This window comes from Xenopus laevis, chromosome 1L (assembly GCF_017654675.1).
Source record: "Xenopus laevis strain J_2021 chromosome 1L, Xenopus_laevis_v10.1, whole genome shotgun sequence".
Classification (NCBI taxonomy): Eukaryota; Metazoa; Chordata; class Amphibia; order Anura; family Pipidae; genus Xenopus; species Xenopus laevis.
The window spans coordinates 229,372,763-229,388,664 of NC_054371.1; the positions used below are offsets into that span (position 1 = coordinate 229,372,763).

General features: G+C 44.9%; 1 protein-coding gene across 5 annotated transcripts in view; it reads right to left on the bottom strand.

Moving 5' to 3' along the window:
* The window catches only part of il11ra.L (interleukin 11 receptor subunit alpha L homeolog), a 60,745-nt gene that overhangs the window by 6,542 nt on the left and 38,301 nt on the right, over positions 1-15,902 (bottom strand). For all 5 annotated transcript variants that reach the window (XR_005962757.1, XM_041570379.1, XM_041570380.1 and 2 more), the window contains 5 exons: positions 14,820-14,916; positions 13,195-13,255; positions 12,779-12,945; positions 10,555-10,669; positions 1,844-2,007 (listed from right to left, as the gene is read on the bottom strand). Coding sequence is in view for 4 of the 5 variants with exons in the window: in XM_041570379.1 (XP_041426313.1) it covers positions 1,844-2,007; positions 10,555-10,669; positions 12,779-12,945; positions 13,195-13,255; positions 14,820-14,916 (604 nt within the window). In the remaining variant the exon portion in view is untranslated. The remainder of the gene's footprint in view (positions 1-1,843; positions 2,008-10,554; positions 10,670-12,778; positions 12,946-13,194; positions 13,256-14,819; positions 14,917-15,902) is intronic.

Below are 15,902 nucleotides of genomic sequence, written 5' to 3' on the forward strand. Positions count from 1 at the left end.
GTGCATGAAAAATCCATTTATAATGTGACAGTGATCAGAGTTAGGATCCAATGTGACAGTGATCAGAGTTAGGATACAATGTGACAGTGATCAGAGTTAGGATCCAATGTGACAGTGATCAGAGTTAGGATACAATGTGACAGTGATCAGAGTTAGGATCCAATGTGACAGTGATCAGAGTTAGGATCCAATGTGAGTGATCAGAGTTAGGATCCAATGTGACAGTGATCAGAGTTAGGATCCAATGTGAGTGATCAGAGTTAGGATACAATGGGACAGTGATCAGAGTTAGGATCCAATGTGAGTGATCAGAGTTAGGATACAATGGGACAGTGATCAGAGTTAGGATCCAATGTGAGTGATCAGAGTTAGGATCCAATGTGACAGTGACCAGAGTTAGGATACAATGTGACAGTGATCAGAGTTAGGATCCAATGTGACAGTGATCAGAGTTAGGATCCAATGTGACAGTGATCAGAGTTAGGATCCAATGTGACAGTGATCAGAGCTTGGATACAATGTGACAGTGACCAGAGTTAGGATACAATGTGACAGTGATCAGAGTTAGGATACAATGTGACAGTGATCAGAGTTAGGATACAATGTGACAGTGATCAGAGTTAGGATCCAATGTGACAGTGATCAGAGTTAGGATACAATGTGACAGTGATCAGAGTTAGGATACAATGTGACAGTGATCAGAGTTAGGATACAATGTGACAGTGATCAGAGTTAGGATACAATGTGACAGTGATCAGAGTTAGGATCCAATGTGACAGTGATCAGAGTTAGGATACAATGTGACAGTGATTGGAGCTCAGATACAGTGTGACCAAGATGAGAGCCAGACACAGTGTAACAGGGATCGTACCCAAGACATACATTTCTCTCCCACTGAACATTCTCAGCATTCCTGAAACTATTCCCCAGCAACAAGTTCCGGTGCCACAGAGGAATGGAACAGAGTGTGCCAGCTGTGATACGTGGGCAGAATATTTGTGTTCAATTTTACAAATGAGCAGTTATTACATTCTGTAGCCATAAAAGCTCTCAGTCTGGGAATTGAGACTCTCTCTCATGCTCTGCCCTTTCCCTGATTTCTGCTCTGCAGCAGATTTTCCATCATAAAATAGTGATGATGATGATGATGATGATGATGATGAACAGGGTCCAGAGCTCTTCTAGTTGATTGCAACAAGGGATCTGTGAGGTATGGGGGAGCAAGGTTGTTTTGGGGAGTCTGGTTGGTAAGGCAGTTTAGAGGGGTCCTGTGAAGGGGGTCTATGCTTAAAGTATGGGTTAACTTCTCCTTTAACAGGAATAACTGTCGGGAGAGAACTGACAGTCAGAGAAGAATCCAGGACACGGAGAAAGCAATGAGCTTTAGTAATTTGATTTTTATGTTACATAAGGGGGAATTATTGTGTGGGGGGCACGCGCCGCAGTCTGTTGGCCTCTATGAGGGGAAAATAAGAGTGGCTTGTGGGTGGGAATCATTTCCAGTAATACAATAGAGAGGGAATGTTTCCCTAGAGAGCAGGAGCTGCGTGTGCAACAATACAGTCATTATTGTGTCAGTCAGAGGGAAGGCCTGCGTGGGCCAAGAGGTTCTGACTCAGCCGTGTCACTATCCCCGGCTCTCTTTGTTGTGGTGGGAGCTGAGCAGCAACAGACTTTGTGGGGATCCATTATTTATACTAAGCTGTGGAACCTCAGTTGTTGTTGTTGAACTACACCCCCGCAGCAACCTCAGCAAGCAGAGTGTTACCGGTCTGCAAGTGCAACACCACTACCATAACCACAGACGGGCGTCCACTCACGAGACTGCCGGGATTCTCCTCACCTATAGACTGCACCGTGACATCCAGCAGCCGAAAACTGGACCCCAGTGGGTTTTCCTCTGTGATGTTCATCTGGTAGGAGCTCCAGAACTCCGACTTCCTGACGGAACACATATTGGGCCGCACCGGTTCCTGCAGGCACACGCCAACGATGTGATTCCTGCTCCTGTACAATGAGACAATATTAAACAGTTAAAGGACAAGTAAAACCAACTTTTATCCATAGTCCCACGTGGTCTGCTCGGTGGAGCTCTAGGGCAAGGGCACACAGGCCTGAATTTCCCAAAATTGCTCAATACTGACCCTAAAGAGAATCTCTCCCTAGGGGGGCAATGGTGGGTATCGGGGTATGATCGCACAGGTTAAACTTCATCCCCCCCAAAGGAAAGTGTCATTTTGTGGGTTACAAGAACTCCCGGGCTCCTTTGTTGGTAGCACAGAGAGAGGAGGGTGACTCACACTTGGGTGCTGGGATTATTGAAGCTGCTGAGGGGCACATTGGTGGTTTTGTGCTACAAACTCATTAACCACTGGAGACCGCTTCCCAAACCACAAAAGGGGGTCAGGCTGTGAGAGACCACAGCATTAAAGCCATGAATACAGAAGGGCTGTGATTCGCCGGCAGATCCCGGCTCATCACTCACACCTTCCCTACCGCAGGCTCCACGCGAAACTCAGCCGACGGGATTACTGGGATACGGCTCTACCGCAAGGGACACCAAGGAATGTTCTGCAGTCATTCACCTGGGCTACTATAGGAAATGCAACTAAACAGGCTGAGTGTTTAACAGTACATGTCATTTAGTGCAGTACATTGGTTTCCCTGTAAGCTGCCATCAGGGATCTAGCCCCTCCCACTGCTTGAGTCACTGACTCCATAACTATCTCCCCCTTTAATAATGTGATTGATATAGGACGCTAATAATAAAGACCATCTGCAGATTGCCCTAGAGTACCAGTGAAGTTTATTATGAAGGTGACCTGCCCCTTTAAATGCCCCCCACATTGATTGCAAAATACAAATAAAAATCTTACACGTGTGCAGGATGAGTACGTCTGGCAGCTGTGGGGTTAACAGATTGGGAGAAAGGGGGGGGCTTCTCATTCACACAATAAAGAATGACAGGAGGTTGAGTCATACAAGCCTGGAGCAATGACTTCTCACTTAGAGAATTTAGAAGTGGGCTCTCCAGTCCCGGGGCACTGAGCTCACATACACTCCGTCTCTTCCTATTCTGCACTTGCCTGTATGTATCAAAGCCCAAAGGATTCTGGGAGAGCTGAGGCATCAGAGCTGAACCCCAGGACGCCCCCACAGTGTTAGGTGTAGGGATACTGGGTGCAGAGTAGGGAAAGATGGAGACATTAACACTTCATATCCCTGTTGTCTAACCTGCAATCTTTCAGTTGTTGTTGAAGAACAACTCCCTGCACCCACCTTCTGCTGTCAGGGCAAAGGTATGAGGCAGCCCATTTGATATAGTTAATAGAACATGGCACTAGTATATGGGAAGGATGCTGAAAGTTGTAACAGTGGAAAGTCTTAGCGGCGTGGAGAGAATCTCTCCCCAGGGCCAGTCTGTAGGCCAGAAGGAGGTCTGTCTGCTGGAATCTACATGAAGATCCCTGGCCTGGAGCCACATCTCACACAGACAGTGACACACACACACTGCTCCGGGGTCAAACTCATTGAGAAGGGAGGATACAGTGAGCAGCCAGATGCCTCCCACTCTTTGTAATTACACATAGTACATATCGGCCCCCTGAAAGAGTATTAATGAGGGGCCTGTCTGCCCTACATCCCCCACATATAGCACCTGTCAACACCAGCCCAACATAGTAACATAGTAACATAGTAAGTAACATAGTAAGTAACATAGTAACATAGTAAGTAACATAGTAAGTAACATAGTAACATAGTAAGTAACATAGTAACATAGTAAGTAACATAGTAACATAGTAAGTAACATAGTAACATACTAAGTAACATAGTAACATAGTAAGTAACATAGTAACATAGTAAGTAACATAGTAACATAGTAAGTAACCTAGTAACATAGTAAGAAACATAGTAAGTAACATAGTAACATAGTAAGTAACATAGTAACATAGTAAGTAACATGGTAGCCCACGCTACTGAATGAGGTCCCGGTACCCTTGTGCCCTAGGCAAGTGGCGATTGTGTCTCCCCCTAGTTCCAGCCCAGCACAAGAAGATCGACCCTCATACTAAATTGTCTAACGGAACCAATATGGCAGCTCCCACCGACATGTGGAAATACATATTAGCTAAAACTAATTCTAGGCCTGCACAAACCCAGACCAGACTTTTATTATTTGGCCATTGTTATGACGATTACAGTGTGTTAAAGTAAAATTATAATGAAACAGGAGGAATGTCCCAACGCTGAGCAGCTATTTGGGAGGGTGGAACCCATTAGTCTATAGGGATTTGATTCATGAGAGTATCAAAACTCTCACATTAAAAACATCAGAGCATTCAGAGTTCGAGACCAACCTGCAGCCAATCATATCATTTCAAAATTCTTAGGAATAAACCAACCTACAAAGTTCTTAGGGATGGACCAACCTGTATACAATCAGAGCACCCAGAGCTAGGTCAACTTGCAGCCAATCAAAGCAGTAGAATAAGAGCTAGACCAAACTTGGGCCAATCAAAGTCATGGATGCATTCATTAATCATTCATTTGCCCAACTGGTTGTGCTTTAAGCACAAGGGTCAGGTAAGATCCATTCTGATTAGACAAGGGACCCCTGCATGGACTGTACCATCTCCTGCCCCCTGCATATGCCAGTTGAAGAAGGGTTAAAGAACCAGTAACATAAAAAAATTTTTAAAAAAATGTTTGTACATAATGAAAAAAACCCACCAAGACATATTTAACTTTAAATTCGAAAAGTCTTTATTAAGAAATAACTTACCAATACTTGCGCTCCTCTTCAGAAAAGGCAACAGGGGGGGGGCGAAAAACATGCGGCGCTCGATTTCTCCTCCTTCTATAGGAGATAGCCAGGGAGGAGAAATCGAGCGCCGTACGATGGATTGTCGCCCTGTTGCCTTTTCTGAAGAGAAGCGCAAGCAGAGAATCCGGAAGTTATTTCTTAATAAAGATTTTGCAAATTTAATGTTAAATGTGTCTTGGTGTTTTTTTTTCGTTATATACAAACAAATTTTTTTTTAAGATCAAATATGTCCCTAACAAGACTCTGAGTTCGAGTGACCTCCTTCCACTGTGGCTGTTTTCGGTCTTCACTTCAGCAGACAAAAAAGGCCCCATGGAATTCTGGGAATCCAAAGACCAATCTGAACAAGACCTATATAAATAGAGCCTAGATGGGCACTACAGTTCCATGCAGACATTTCCGGTCAGTGGGTTTGATTCATACAAAATCACACAAGAACGCTGGTTGGTGGAAGGTTCCAAAATAATTTCCAATTAGACTTGGATTAGTCTGTCTTTACCTGCAGCTGTAAGGAGGGCACCATATGCCAGGGACACGGCAGATAAATACACAGCTAAGGTTTCAGACATTGGAATGGGACAGAGGGAAGACAGAGATTGGGTTACTGGGTCAGACAGTGACAGCACAAATCACAGGTGCAACTGAATTGGAGCAGTTCATAGAGACAGATAAGGCCCCATGATAGACTGATCTGTGCAGCCACTGGGACAGAATGCTCTGTTATACAGATAGCTAGAATCTCAGCTGCCATAAAGCAGGACAGGACTGCTGCTTACAATGGGGATCAGATAGGATCTGTGCAGCCACTGGGACAGAATGTTCTGTTATACAGATAGCTAGAATCTCAGCTGCCATAAAGCAGGACAGGACTGCTGCTTACAATGGGGATCAGATAGGATCTGTGCAGCCACTGGGACAGAATGTTCTGTTATACAGATAGCTAGAATCTCAGCTGCCATAAAGCAGGGCAGGACTGCTGCTTACAATGGGTATAGCCAGTATCTCAGACAGGAGAGTTAACACAATTTAACACAAACATTCCACTTCTGCGTAATATTCCTTTAATATCCACCCCAAAGTGGCCTCTCTCGAGCTGAACAGACAGGGTTTGTACAACTTCATTCCTTGGAAGAGGCCTTTTTTCCCCAAAAATAATTAGGAATCAAAAACATATGTTCTGCCCCGCCGTGCTTTCATTACCCATAATCCCATGCAGCTCTTGGCACCTGGTCATTTCCTGGCCTGAATTTGGCAGCATTCAGCCGAGCTCCTGAAAAACTACAAGACTAAGCTGGAGCCAGGAAGAAGTGAGCCCAGATAGATCCCTCACGCAGCGCTCCTCTGCCCGGCACCTTGGCACACGCTCCACTCACAGTGATGGTAACTGTCCAATAATGTTCTCAGACAAATCCGCAACTGCCCAAACTACAAACTGTCTGGGGATTTACTGCTCTGTCCCCTACCGAAAACTCTTTTACTAACGGTCAAACAAGCCAGATTAGAGGAATAATAAAGATCTCCTGGGGTCTGATATGAACTGAAACGTAACACTGACCAACCAATGATCACTTGCACCCGTGTATGGTCAGTAGCTACAATAACTGCCATTAAATTAAATGTTTATTCATGTCGGCATTAATATATATATGTAGAAATGAATGCTGTATGTCTATCACTACTGCGGCAAGGAGAACTTTGTCAACTTATAGGAAGTACCATCTGCCAACCTTGTATGTAGGAATCCCTGAAATCTAAACCACCTGCTGTCAGTCATATGTGTAGTATCTTCTGCCAACCTTAGACACAGTACCATCTGCCACCTGTAGAGGAAGTATCACCTCCCAACTCGAGAAAGCAACACCTCTCAACCATAGCAAAATAATCACTTGCCAACCTTAGGGAATGAATCACCTGCTAACCTTAGGGGAACCACCACCTGCCAACCATTGATGAAGCATCACCTGCCAACCTTAGGGGAAGCACCACATGCCAACCTTAGGGGAAGCACCACCTGCCAACCATTGATGAAGCATCACCTGCCAAGCTTAGGGGAAGCATCACCTGCCAACCATAGAGGAAGCACCACATGCCAACCTTACGGGAAGCACCACCTGCCAACCTTAAGGGAAGCATCACCTGCCAATCTTAGGGTAATCATCAACTGCCAACCATAGAGGAAAGACCACATGCCAACCTTAGGGGAAGCATCACCTGCCAACCTTAAGGGAAGCACCACCTGCCAACCATAGAGGAAGCACAACCTGCCAACCATAGAGGAAGATCCACCTGCCAACCATAAAGGAAGCACCACCTGCCTACCTTAGGGGAAGCACCACCTGCAAATCATAGAGGAAGCATCACCTGCCAAACATAGATGAAGCACCACCTGTCAACCATAGATGAAGCATCACCTGCCAACTATAGAGGAAGCACCACCTCCAAACCATAGAGGAAGCACCACCTCCAAACCATAGAGGAAGCAGCACCTCCAAACCATAGAGGAAGCACAACCTCCAAACCATAGAGGAAGCACCACCTCCAAACCATAGAGGAAGCATCACCTCCAAACCATAGATGAAGCATCACCTGCCAACCTATGAAGTAACACCACCTGCTAACCGTACAGATGGTGCTTTGTGTAATGAGACAGTATCAGGTGACTAGGTAGCACCACCCATCAACTATACAATCCTGCCAAGCCTGTTCAAAGTTGAAGCGTTATAAGTAATCTAACCTATACTTTTCTGCCTTGTCCCAAACTTTGTCCCATTGGTTTGGGGGCAGAGAATCCTTCAGCAGAAAGCAGACAAGCCAATCATAGGCAGCAGGAGGAGCACCCCCAACTGACTCAGTAAGGATATCAGTTGTGACTGCTGGTAACACAAAGAGGGGTACAGTCACCTGCCCTTTAATCGGCTGGCACATTCATTCCGTCAAGAGAGTGTTGTTTTTTGTGCCCCTTTAATCTGCCTCCGCTTGTATCCGCTGGGTCAGCCCCAGGCCACTGACCTGAGCTCACCCACCCATCGTAACGTCCCTGCACTAACTCCCATCAATGGAGGCTCAGTGTCCTGGCTCCGGAGCTCCAGTGATCGACCCCCACCCTTTGCCAGTCAGGGGCAGCAGTGATAAGGTTTCCCAGTGCCAGAATGAGCTGAATAGAGTCTGTGTGTGATCAGCACAGGAGAGGTGTTATGTGCTCCGCAGGGTCAGACTCGCAATGTAAAGACCCCTCTGTGTGAGCAAAGCCCAGACTCTATAACCAGGGGGTGTCACACAGTCAGCGCAGCCCTGAAATGTAATTATTTAACATTAATCCTCAGCGTCATCACACCTGCACTGCTTCACTACTTATCCGCTCGAAATATATGATTTCCCCTGCACCTGTGCAGCACCCTCACCCTCATTTACTGTAGCACTTTCACTCCCACCCACATGTCTCTGACCCCTTATACGCAGACCCTTCATCCAACCCAAGGACGGCACCCACGCAGGGGAAGGGGCAGAAAGAGTTAAATCACATTAGTTAGTATAATAATTATAAATGATCAAATACACAAAAGCCATGAACAACCTGTAAATACATCCTTATAAATGGTGCTTAGTGAGGTCACATGACTCAGTGAAACTTCTGTATTGAATCCTAATTTGCATATGCAAATTAAGGGTAGGAATGGAAAAACATTTTTAGTTGCTTGTTTTGTGACAAAAAGTCACGTGATTTCCCTCCCCACCCCTAGTTTGCATTTGCTAAATACTGGATTCGGTGCATCCCTACTTCTAATATCCTTATCATTTACAGTAGGGGGTAGATTATCCCTTATAATACATGAGTGATACTCAGAGTTCCCTGTATAACTCAGCCTGCAGCCTTGTGTCTTTATATGGTCACAGAACAACCCCTCAGTGACTTCTAATATCCTTATCATTTACAGTAGGGGGTAGATTATCCCTTATAATACATGAGTGATACTCAGAGTTCCCTGTATAACTCAGCCTGCAGCCTTGTGCCTTTATATGGTCACAGAACAACCCCTCAGTGACTTCTGATATCCTTATCATTTACAGTAGGGGGTACATTATCCCTTATAATACATGAGTGATACTCAGAGTTCCCTGTATAACTCAGCCTGCAGCCTTGTGTCTTTATATGGTCACAGAACAACCCCTCAGTGACTTCTAATATCCTTATCATTTACAGTAGGGGGTACATTATCCCTTATAATACATGAGTGATACTCAGAGTTCCCTGTATAACTCAGCCTGCAGCCTTGTGCCTTTATATGGTCACAGAACAACCCCTCAGTGACTTCTTATATCCTTGTCATTTACAGTAGGGGGCACATTATCCCTTAATGCTCTAATGCAAGTCAGTGGAAGGGGAGGTGAGAGTCCTCTGAATAAGATTCGATGAGAGAGAGAGACACAGACTGAATGTTAGAGTGAGATGCCGGGAGTTGGAGGATATATTTTCCCATCCTAGGTCTAATTTACTGCACTTGGAGCTGGGAGGAGCTGGCACTCACACTACCCACAACATGCTCATAATAACATTCTGATCACAATGAATTCACTCCTAATAAAATTCCTTGTGATAAGGGTCCAACTGTTACACCAAGTCAGGCTCTCGTATCCCCCTATGATTATTCCTCTGAAGTTCTTCCCTTGGCTGATCCATCAGGGGGAGAGGCTACAGATAAAGGAGAAGCTGTAGGAGCCCAGGCTGCCCATATACAGTATTTGTGTATAACGGGGATGCCTGAGACATGACAGGTAACGTGTGCAGTGCTTAGCTGGGATTAGAGCGCTCAGCTGAATATAAACACTGGCAATCATTACAGTCATATTAACATATTCAATACTAAAGCAGAGCGAGAGCGCTGGCACCCGGGCGCACTTTCCCTTGGCAAGCACATCTGGGACAGGCTTCCTATAGAAAAGAGACAGGCTGGTTAATGTAAGAAAAAAATAAATGCCCCCAGCAGGGGCGAGGGGGTTGTAGAGAGCGGGAGTTGTAGCTATATATATAACTAAGGGGCCCCTCAAAAAGGTACTGTGCCCCCATTAAGGACAAGTCTGCCTTTAATAAGAGGAAATAGGCAACATTCTTAGGGCCCGGTCCCTACGCCGACAGAGGAATGTCTGCGTCTGTAGCCGCAATAACGTATATTTGGCCTTGGACTAAACCAAACAAATAGACTGGGGTACGCGAGTATCAGTTACACGGCTTGTTATGTCTCGGCATAAGAGGTCATTAAATGGAGATTAAACCCCTCGCTTTTTAATCATGGTTAATGCAAAACAGAGAGTTGGAGCGGGTTTTTCCCTTCGTTCCATAACCGTCTCATCGTTGCTCTGAATTCCATGTTCTTTTATCTCCCAAAATCTCACTCCCTGCTCCAATTTCTGTTGCAAGATCAGATTTAATCTTTTAGACACAGAATTCCCATCCCCTGATCTGCCTCCCAGCGTAGGTGGGAAACACATTAACTCGCTTCTAAGAGTCACATCCTAATTACAATCAGATCTGTAACTCATTTTATCTGCTTTTAGGCTCATTTACATTATTTGTGAGCCCACAACCTGCATGACATTCACCAACGCAGAAGCTAATGATCGTCTACTATCATACTACTAAGTGCTCACAATGATAAGAGTTTATTCAAATTCATTTAATTACAATGTGAATACATAATTAGTAACACCTTTGGACAAATTCTCTCACTCACCGGTAGGAAGCAGTGAATCTGGTAGGGAGCAGCGTCTCAACACTGGATTTCCAGAAGCAGGAAAAGTTCTCATAATCTGAAGCTCTACAGAAAACTGACGGTGTCCCTGGGGGATCTGAGTGCCAAAGGGACAGAAAGAATGTTACATTCTACATACTGGACTTATTGGTGGATCCCTGTTGTTATTATAATCCCTATGACTACTATAGACACCACTATACTATACCTGCTATCCCACAGTCACACTCCCTTCCCAGAGACTATTATCTACTGTTACTATAGACACCATCTCTCCCTACTATACCTGCTATCCCACAGTCACACTCCCTTCCCAGAGACTATTATCTACTGTTACTATAGACACCATCTCTCCCTACTATACCTGCTATCCCACAGTCACACTCCCTTCCCAGAGACTATTATCCACTGTTACTATAGGCACCATCTCTCCCTACTATATCTGCTATCCCACAGTCACACTCCCTTCCCAGAGACTATTATCCACTGTTACTATAGGCACCATCTCTCCCTACTATACCTGCTATCCCACAGTCACACTCCCTTCCCAGAGACTATTATCCACTGTTACTATAGACACATCTCTCCCTACTATACCTGCTATCCCACAGTCACACTCCCTTCCCAGAGACTGTTATCCACTGTTACTATAGGCACCATCTCTCCCTACTATACCTGCTATCCCACAGTCACACTCCCTTCCCAGAGACTATTATCCACTGTTACTATAGGCACCATTTCTCCCTACTATACCTGCTATCCCACAGTCACACTCCCTTCCCAGAGACTGTTATCCCACTGTTACTATAGACACCATCTCTCCCTACTATACCTGCTATCCCACAGTCACACTCCCTTCCCAGAGACTGTTATCCCACTGTTACTATAGACACCATCTCTCCCTACTATACCTGCTATCCCACAGTCACACTCCCTTCCCAGAGACTATTATCCACTGTTACTATAGGCACCATCTCTCCCTACTATACCTGCTATCCCACAGTCACACTCCCTTCCCAGAGACTATTATCCACTGTTACTATAGACACCATCTCTCCCTACTATACCTGCTATCCCACAGTCACACTCCCTTACCAGAGACTATTATCCACTGTTACTATAGACACATCTCTCCCTGCTATACCTGCTATCCCACAGTTACACTCCCTTCCCAGAGACTATTATCCACTGTTACTATAGACACCATCTCTCCCTACTATACCTGCTATCCCACAGTCACACTCCCTTCCCAGAGACTATTATCCACTGTTACTATAGACACCATCTCTCCCTACTATACCTGCTATCCCACAGTCACACTCCCTTCCCAGAGACTATTATCCACTGTTACTATAGACACATCTCTCCCTACTATACCTGCTATCCCACAGTTACACTCCCTTCCCAGAGACTATTATCCACTGTTACTATAGACACCATCTCTCCCTACTATACCTGCTATCCCACAGTTACACTCCCTTCCCAGAGACTATTATCCACTGTTACTATAGGCACCATCTCTCCAACTGGATAAGTGGAAAGATAAAAACCCTGCCTGCCTCAACCTAAACCCAAACCTGTTGATTCCAAAATCGAACTTTTTTCATTGCTCCACACACAATTTTAGTGAAATCCTTCCATGGTCCCCTATTCTCCCCATTAATATATGATCACTTATTTATGGAATCCCCAAAGATAATCTTGTATAAACTCCATTTCTGGTTTCTATCATCCTGTAAGGGTTTGTTTTAAAATATTTGTACATTTGGTAAAGCCTCTCTCCGATAAATGATCCAGTCTAAAGAGCTTCTCTTGGATAAACCTTGGAATAAACAGAGTATAAATGATAATGATCCTGGTTTAAGCCAGTGAACTTTTTCCACTTGTTTAGGCAGACCTACTGCTCCTTCTCTTGGCAGGAGTGCAACCATCTACCTTCCCAGCAGACAAGCCAATCCTTAACTTCTGTCCCTCCCAGGAGTAAAGTCTTAGCTTTGAGCATTATAATTAGAATGGAGTTATGTCTCTTTCAATTTTTGGCCAGATTTAGTTACACTCACCCCAACTAGCTTTCCTACCAGGAGTAACATCCTCACCCCTAGGTATAGAATTAAAGCTCTTTACTCCCATGGTATATAACTACATCAATAACTTGTCTATTAGTGCAGTTGGTTTCAGGTATCTCTCTTCATTTCTCCATACTCACATCCCATTCTGAGCAGCACAGAACTCAGCAGATCCCCAGTGCGACTGTAGCAGCTGTAGTTGCCCGTGGCTGAATGGTGGGCATGGGGGAGCTCCAAGTGGCCTAGAGTAGTGAAGAAGCCCCAGGAGATATCTGGTGCGCCATTGAACCTCCACTCAGCCACCAAACTGCAAATAGAATAGAAAGAGGGAGAGGACACGTCTATGAGGGAGAGATTTAGGATACAAGAAATGAGAAAATTCAATGTCCCATTGAATGTTAATATTATTAGCACCCAATCGCTCTACTAATTAATGATGAGCGAGGACTGGAGAATGAGTGCAGCCCTCTGTGCCTAATACTCTACACAAGGAACAGTCGGATCTCTATTATGCTCAACGTCTCCCCACACTCACACATGTCAATCATGATCCTACCTGTCGTTACTAGAGTTGCACGTTAATGTGATGTTTCCTCCAATCTTCCCATATAAAACCCCTGAAAAACAGCAAAAGTAAAAGCATAAATAAAAGCATAAATCTAACAACAACAAGCAAGGACTTTATTTTTCCTTTATGTATAATGTGCCCCAGACTATGGGATGGGTTTTTTTTTTACAAGTTATTAGGAACTCATGTTGTTAAATCAGGAATATCAGAAGATAGTATTATAGGATCAATATATGTGGCTTTTGGCACAGAGGAAAGTAATTCCTGGGGAGTATATGATATATCTTTCTCTACCAACACCATGTTGCCCTATAGGTGCTATCTTGTTCTCCTGTTACTACTCTCCCCTACTGCCTCCATCTGACCCTACTGTTGCCATATTTCTCTACTGTCTCCACGATGCCCAAGCTAGAATCTATCCCAAATGTCACTATCTTGCTCTACTGTCTTCATCTTGCCCCAGCTGGAATCTAACCCTATTGTCTCCACCTTGCCTCAGCCGGAATCTAACCCAACTGTCAACATCTTACTCTACTGTCACCACTTTGCCCCAGTTGGAATCTAAACTTACTGCCACCAGCCTACTCTACTGTCTCCATCTTGCCTCAGCCGGAGTCTAACCATACTACCACCATCTTACTCTACTGTCTTCATCTTGCCCCAGCCAGTATCTAACCCTACTGCCAGCATCTTACTCTATGGTCTCCACCTTGTCCCAGACAGTATCTACCACTACTGCTAGCAACTTACTCTACTGTCTTCATCCTGTCCCAGCAGGAATATAACCCTACTGTCTCCACCTTGCCCCAAGGAGGAGGACCTCTTGTATTTGTCCACCTTGCCCCAGCCATAATCCAGCCCAACTTTCAACATCTTACTCTACTGTCACCACCTTGCCCCAGTTGGAATCTAAACTTACTGCCACCAGCCTACTCTACTGTCTCCACCTTGCCTCAGCCGGAATCGAACCCAACTGTCACCATCTTATTCTACTGTCTCCACCTTGCCCCAGTCAGAATCCAACCCTACTGTCGCCATCTTACTCTACTGTATCCACCTTGCCCCAGCTGAAATCTAAACCTACTGCCACCAGCCTACTCTACTGTCTCCACCTTACCTCAGCCGGAATCTGACCCTACTGTCGTCATCTTACTCTACTGTATCCACCTTGCCCCAGCCGGAATCTAACCTTGCTGTCACCATCTTACTCCACTATCACCACCTTGCCCCAGCTGAAATCTAAACCTACTGCCATCATCCTACTCTACTGTCTCCACCTTGCCAAAATTGAACCCAACTGTCACCATCTTATTCTACTTTCTCTTCCTTGCCCCAGCCAGAATCTAACTCTACTATCACCATCTTACTCTCTTGTCTCCGCTTTGCCCCATCTGGAATTTTGCCTACTGTCACCATCTTACTCAGGTTTCTTCATTTTGCCCTACTAAATTATCTGTTCCTGTCTAAATATGCTGCTATAGAGGGTCCGTGGGAAAAAAAACGTTACATGCACCCCACTCAATGACTGCTATCTTTTCTAGACTTGCAAAGGCTGCTTCCTTAAATCTCCCGGTAGCATTATAAAGAATTGAGCCAGGGTACATGTTCCTTACCTTCCTCTCCCCATTTAGATGAAGTGACAGACAATGAGACTGCAGTCACGGTGAGAAGCACAATCACCCGGCTAAGACATGATGCCAAGCTGTTCATCTAAAAGACAAGGAGCAGCTGTTAGCCATGGGCATCTGAACCACAGGGAATACTGAAGCACAGAGCAGTTTACCAGGATATTTAAAGGGGAAGCATTCTTAGCCAGTAGGGAAATATGAAGCAATGCAGACTTTGTGATGGAATTCCATGCTGGGTAAGAGTACAACCATGTTCAATATGGACAAAGATAAAGACTACTACAATTGTCCATGACATTCTGACAGTAGAGGTCACAGTTTGGTTTCTATAAATGTGGTTTTATTGTTACTTGTTGTCACAGCAACCAGCACCAACATGCAACTAAAAGTCATTTATTGCAAAAATATATTGTATAAAGAAAGAGTATGTTATAAATATTAAACCACATTGCAATGCTAACACCAAACAAAAGTAGGCACTATTCCCAGGCACCCAGAGGCTGCAATTTAAAGCATCTGACCCCCATACATGAGGCATCAGATGACTTTTATAAGGCTCATATTATCATATGGCTCGGCTGCAAGAAGAACCCAGCTAATGTAACACAGACATTTCTACTCCAGATTCCATTCGGGTTTACAGAGAAACGGACATGTGAGACTCAATGCGTTTCATAAAACGTCGGTGGGGATCAAATGGTGCAGCCTGGAACTCACACCAATTAACCCCCAGGCACACAATAAACTCCATCTGGGGTCAGAGAACCTGGTTGTTGGAGTCAGAGAACCTGGTGGCTGGGGTCAGAGAATTTGGTTGCTGGGGTCAAATAATTTGGTTTCTGGGGTCAGAGAATTTGGTTGCTGAGGTCAGAGAACCTGGTTGTTGGGTTCAGAGAACCTTGTTGCTGGGGTCAAAGAACCTGATTGCTGGGGTAATAGAACCTGGTTGCTAGGGTCAGTAAACCTGGTTGCTGGGGTAAGAGAATATGGTTTCTGGGGGTCAGAGAACCTGGTTGCTGGGCTCAGAGAACCTGGTTGTTGGGGTCAAAAAACCTGGTTGCTAGGGTC